The sequence below is a fragment of the Staurois parvus genome, unplaced genomic scaffold, assembly GCF_062004578.1.
Source record: "Staurois parvus isolate SC_StPar_1 unplaced genomic scaffold, SC_StPar_1.0 ptg000106l, whole genome shotgun sequence".
Taxonomy (NCBI): domain Eukaryota; kingdom Metazoa; phylum Chordata; class Amphibia; order Anura; family Ranidae; genus Staurois; species Staurois parvus.
This window is the reverse complement of record NW_028317902.1, coordinates 3,366,990-3,372,989: the sequence shown is the minus strand read 5'-3', so window position 1 is coordinate 3,372,989 and position 6,000 is coordinate 3,366,990. Positions and strand designations below refer to the sequence as shown.

Below are 6,000 nucleotides of genomic sequence, written 5' to 3'. Positions count from 1 at the left end.
GAAATTGGGGTCCTGCTCCCAGGTGCTGAAGAGAAAAATGGTTGAGGTGAAATCAGGGTTTGTATGCCATTTCCTAGATAGAAAACTCCAGAATAGAATGCACTGACTTCCTGCGCTCACTGCTTACATCACCATATCTCGATGTGGTCCAGCGCGTACAGCAGTACAAACTCCAAAGAGGTAGGTTAATTGGATTCTGTCTAAATTGGCACTATTATGTGTATGCATGAATGTAAGTTAGGGACCTTAGACTGTACACCTCAAGAGGATTCGGGACTGATGTAAATGCACAATATATATGTAAAGTGTTGCGTAAATTGACGGCACTATACAGGTACCTGTAATAAATAAATAATAACACTGCAGTGCTTTTCATAGTACTGGAAGAGCGTTGACAGCCTTTCAGAGGAAATGCATCACTCTTGCCAACAGTTTAGCTGACAGGATCACCAGGTATTTAACGGGAAAACAGGACAACCACACTAGGCAATGTTATTCCTATTATATTTTTAAATTTTTTCCCAATAGCTCTACTAGTATGTGTCAAATATAGGGAAACGGGGTAGCAGGGACGTGATCACAGCCTACATACATTGTCCTACAAGGTGTCCTTTTCCCCAATCTCAGAAAGTTAGGAGGTGTGCATTTCAGTGTCTTTTCGAGAAGGGCGAACAAAAGACAATTACCTAAAAACATTTCCATCTGAAAGAAAAAATATTTGATCATAGTTAGTCTGCCTGAAAAAAAGACAAAATTCTATCCACTTCAACCATAGAAAAAAAAAAATCCTATACCCACAGTTGATCCAGAGGAAGGCAAAACAAAACCCCAGCAAAGCATGATCCAATTTGCTCCTGCTGGGAAAACAATTCCTTCCTGATCCCCCGAGAGGCAATAGGATATTCCCTGATCAGATTGAAATGATGTTGAAATTTAAAATGTGTACAATACAAACTGTTTTACAACAATGTATTTTATTTTTCAGCTTTTGGTTTGTCTCCTATATCATTAGAGATCTCCTTAATGGTAAAATGACAGAATTAATTTCTTCAAAATAAAATCATATAAAAGTTTTGGGCAATATATGAAATAGGAACTATGAAACTTTAATAGTGTGTGATTTGAATGCCGCATATGCATCATGAATTCCACTTTCATTAGGAGCCAAGATGGTCAATTCAAAGTTACTTTAGTGGTCTGCAAGTTATAGGTTTCAGCAGATGGGCTTCCATTTTAAGTGATAATCTTTTAAAAATTAAGGCACCCTTTAATTAAAAGAATATCCCAATATATGGGAATACAATAGGTTAATCAAGGATAGGCTTGCAAATATGATTAGTGCAACATTGCATATTGTCTTCAGCAGTCTTTTATCCTAATCTCATTCAAGATCGAAAGGACAGTTGCCAGCCTCTATTCTTTCAACTGGAAATACAGGGAGAACAAGGTGAGAAATACGGCTCCACACCCCACCCAGTTTATCACTATCCATCTCCTGATGTGATCTACTGGTGCCAGAGTGAATAAACTGCTTCCACAGAAAGTCTCGGACTTTCTCTTCCAACTCTGGAAGAGGAGTGTCTGGCTCTAGTGATGAATCCTCCAGTAATATAGTGAACACAAGTGCCACTTTCTTGTAAGCAGCATTTTCATGATCACAGTACTTGTAAAGGATGAGCAAGGAGCCAGGAGGCAAGGTTTCTAGATAGTTTAAAACTGCGGCACGATGCCTAGACTCAAATCCTGAACTTAGTTTTTCATCTATATTAAGTTTGGCAGTGCTGTCATCATATTTGGCTTGAGATGGACCATGGATCACCAACCAACTGGAATTGAGGGCAAAAGCATAGGTTTGTGCTAGACCACTAGCTAAACATAGTAAAGTGTGTTTGGCATCTTGGGCTGCAGTGAGGATGATAGTAGCGGGTTCATCGGGATGAGATTTGTTCAGATGATTTGTCATCATTTTTCCACTTCTTAACCACAAGTTCTGACTCTGTTCAGGAAAATCTTCTTGGAGTCTTTTAAACTCATCCTGGAAAATCTGAAGTGCTGATCTGGAGTTTGAAGTCTGTGTTCCACAGAACTGATGGATATACACACCAACACCAATAGCAATAGCAAGTACTAAAACAGCTGCACCACCTGCAATACAAATAAAGACACCATAACACCAGTGTCGCTTAGACATCTTCAGAGACACGTGTGCAACAAATTTAAGACAACACAATTATATCTGAAATGTGCAAACTAGTGTCCCAGTTCATTACAAAGTAATGAAATAGGAGTGATCGCCCCATTTTACATAGTAAGAAAGACACCCAGACATATGTTTTTTTGTTTTTTTTTAAATCTTCAGCATAAAACCTACAGCTGTCACATAATCCAAATGAAAGTTGTATCCAATACCCATTATGTTGGGTGTATTGAGTTATGCCTATACTCTGCATTCCCTCTCACTTATTAGTATTCCAGAGAACTACTTCTATTCAGAAAAACAGTTTATGTCAAGTACAATTAAAGGCTTTTGTATTGCTTTCTAACCAAATCTAGTTACTATGGGGGAGATTTACTAAAACTGGTGCACACAGAATCTGGTACAGCTGTGCATAAACATAAATCGGCTTCTAGGTCAGGAGTGTCCAAACTTTTGACCTTCCTGAGCCACATTGGAAGAAGAGGAATTGTCTTTGGCCGCATTTGCTTGGGTACAGAAGCCCATTCATTTGAATGGGCTGCTGTTCCTGCACCATTTTTGAAATGCAGCGGCCGGGAAAACGCATTGTGCTTTTCCACCATGCAATTCCGTTGGTTCTCACACTCACACTTTAGATACGTGGGGGAGCCATTAAGAATGAATAGCAGCCATGTGCATCTGTAAAGAGCAGCATGTTGCATGTGGGGGAACACCCGCAACCACCCACAGCAGTATGAACCTAGCCTAAATTCACGGACAGTTTGTAAAATCTGGGATACTTTCATCTGTCTGTGAACATCCACGGACTACATGTCCATAACACATTCATAGACAGATGTAAAAATCATGGATTTTATAAAAAAAACTGTCCATGAATTTAATGGGGGTTGGCAACCATGTGGGGTGATAGAGGGGAGGTTGTAGACAGGGGGGGGGGGGGCTTCGGGGGGGAGCAACTGAAATCTGGGGGGGGGGGTGCGCAGCCCTCAACACCCCCCCAATTTAACCAAGTGGCATTTACTTGCCTGGTGGTATGTAGAATCCCTGCTTTAGCAGTTTTACAAAGACGGCACCCTTGGCATCCTTTTAGCTGTGCTCATTCCTGAATTCTCTGCCTCTGTGGCTTCTAAGCAAATAGGTATATACGGCATTCCCTGCAACCCTTCATATATGCTAGCTGCTGTGTCTTCTTTTGCACGGCTTCTTCTAGACATGACCCAGGTTGGAAACCCCTGTTCTAGGTTTTATTGCCAAAGATAAACTGAACAAGCTGACATTAAAAGCTAATAGGTTACTATGCACAGGTGCACTAGATTCTGTGTGCTCCAGATTTAGTAAATCTCCCCCTGGGTGACGCACAAGACTCAAAAAGTAAACAAAAATCTTCCTTTACTTTCCCCTGACTGATCCATATCCTCCTTCATTTGCATCTCACATGTTCCCAGGCACTGCAGATCACAGTGGGAGGGTTTCAGCAACAGAGGCAGTACTATGAATCCACAAAGAAGTAGGCAGGACTAGGTGAGGTCAGGTACTGATTGAAAAGCTAGAGGCTGGTGACTTTTTTTTTTTTGGAGGGATTAAGATAAAACTACAAAGTGCACATCGACTTATAATTAACCAACTCGTGCCCAGCCACTATATTTAAATGAATGGGCAGTAGCCTCCTTGTTCAAAGATGACATCCATGGGACACAGCAGATCACAGATCTGGGTAAAGGGCCACTGTGATTGGCCTTTAGCATGTGATCACCATGACCAATCACAGCAATCACATGTAACCACAGGCTGCAGCCTGTCACGTCTCTTCTCTCAGCGATCAGAGAGGAAGAGGAGGTGAGAGAGTGAGAGGCGAGAGAGGAGGGGCGTGAGAGGATAGAGTGAGAGGAGAGGGGGGTGAGAGAAGAGGGGGGGTGAGAGGAGAGGGGGGGGTGGAGAGGAGAGGGGGGGGGTGGAGAGGAGAGGGGGGGGGTGGAGAGGAGAGAGAGGGGGGTGAAGAGGAGAGAGAGGGGGGTGAAGAGGAGAGAGGGGGGGGGGGTGAAGAGGAGAGAGGGGGGGTGGAGAGGAGAGAGAGGGGGGTGGAGAGGAGAGAGAGGGGGGTGGAGAGGAGAGAGAGGGGGAGGAGAGGGGGGGAGAGAGGAGGAGTGGGAGAGAGGGGGGAAAGGGAGGGAGGGGGAGAGAGAGGGAGGGGGAGAGAGAGAGGGAGGGAGGGGGAGAGAGAGGGGGGAGAGATGGAGAGGGAGATGAAGGGGGAGAGAGAGAGGGGGGAAGGGAGAGGGAGGGAGGGGAGAAAGAGAGAGAGGGATGGAGGGGAGATAGGGAGAGGACGAGAGAGGGGAGATAGGGAGAGGACGAGAGAGGGGAGGGGGAGAGAGGAGAGAGAGAGGAGGGGGAGAGAGGGGAGAGAGAGGAGGGGGAGAGAGGGGAGAGAGAGTGCACTCCACACTGAAAAAAGTAATCACTGATAACTGTCATTAGAACAGTGCAATGTCACTATGGTGACAATGTACTGCTTTAGTTAGTGATCAGTCACACTATATGCCATTGCAGCAGTGTCTCTGATCATAGCAGTACAATGTCACCATAGTGAAACTGCAGTGATCTGGTTAAAATATATATTGTAAATTAAGGACTTGCAGTAATCTCTGAGGAACGATCGGCTTTCAGACCACTTTTCAGGGAGCATTAAACAGTTTTAACTCCCTAAATGCTGGACTACCACACCACAACCGAGTGCAATGTGTGCAGTTGTGATGTAGTTACAATGAGGCTCCATTCACTTGAATAGATTTGTGCTCCGCTGGGCGGTAATGCCCACTGTGCACAACAGAGGGTGTAATTCCTTCTGTGGTCACTACCTTTCCAGCTAAAGTGGAAATGTTGAGGGGCAGTAAAAATGCAGCTTAGTCAAGGGGGATTTACTGCCCCCCAACTACAAGTGTGAACGAGCCCTTACACCCTCACCACACCAGTGCAACCAGTCACAGGGTCCCTTAACACCGACACACCAGCAACAGTGTCACCAAAAGGCCCCATTCACACAGGGCGTAGCAATGCATAGTCCATGTGAGTGCTATGTTTACCCATGTGGGGATGCACAGGAGATCCATGCATAAACATGGCCTTCGCATGGTGTATGCATTGATAAACCCCATGCAAACAAGGCCTAATAGTACAGCCAGTCACAGTGTTTTTTGATTGACACCACATCAGTGACAATGTCACCAGACTAGAGCAATCAGCAACAGTGTCCCTGATCTCCATCACATCAGTACATTGTCACCAGAGCCAGTGCAGCCAGCAAAAGCATTCCTGATCTCCACGCCAGTGAAATGTTGCCTCTGCCTGCCTCTCGATCCTGGCCATTTATAGACTATGTTTCTGTCTGGACTGATCCTTTGCCTGTTTATTGACCATGGCTCTGTCTGCCACCTGAAATGACCCATCTGCATGTCCCGCTGAAAGAATTCCTGCGAGTCAACTGCGCTCCTAGATCTCTTTTGTTTTTCCTTTCTATAGCCTTCTGTATTTCCTGGTCAGTGAACATGGCATTACTAGGGGCAGCCACGCACCAGTAGGCTAGGCTTGTTTGACCATTACAGTACTTTGTTTTCAATGCAGTGTTGGTTGATTTTTGTGATACACAAGATGCAATGTCTAGTACATAATCAGTCCAAACATTGAAAAAGTCTCACAAATGGGGTATCCTCATACTAGAGGGGGAGTAGTAGAATGTGTTTTGGTGAGAACATCTAAGCATGCACATGTTGTGTGTGAAAAATATCTTATAAAATGGACAACTT

General features: G+C 44.4%; 1 protein-coding gene across 1 annotated transcript in view; it reads right to left on the bottom strand.

Annotated features, from left to right (window-relative positions):
• Nucleotides 1-955: 955 nt before the first annotated feature.
• The window catches only part of TOR1AIP2 (torsin 1A interacting protein 2), a 38,965-nt gene continuing 33,920 nt past the window's right edge, over nucleotides 956-6,000 (bottom strand). The window contains exon 3 of the mRNA XM_089671489.1: nucleotides 956-2,145. Within this exon, the coding sequence (XP_089527615.1) occupies nucleotides 1,382-2,145 (764 nt within the window). The 3' untranslated portion in view covers nucleotides 956-1,381. The remainder of the gene's footprint in view (nucleotides 2,146-6,000) is intronic.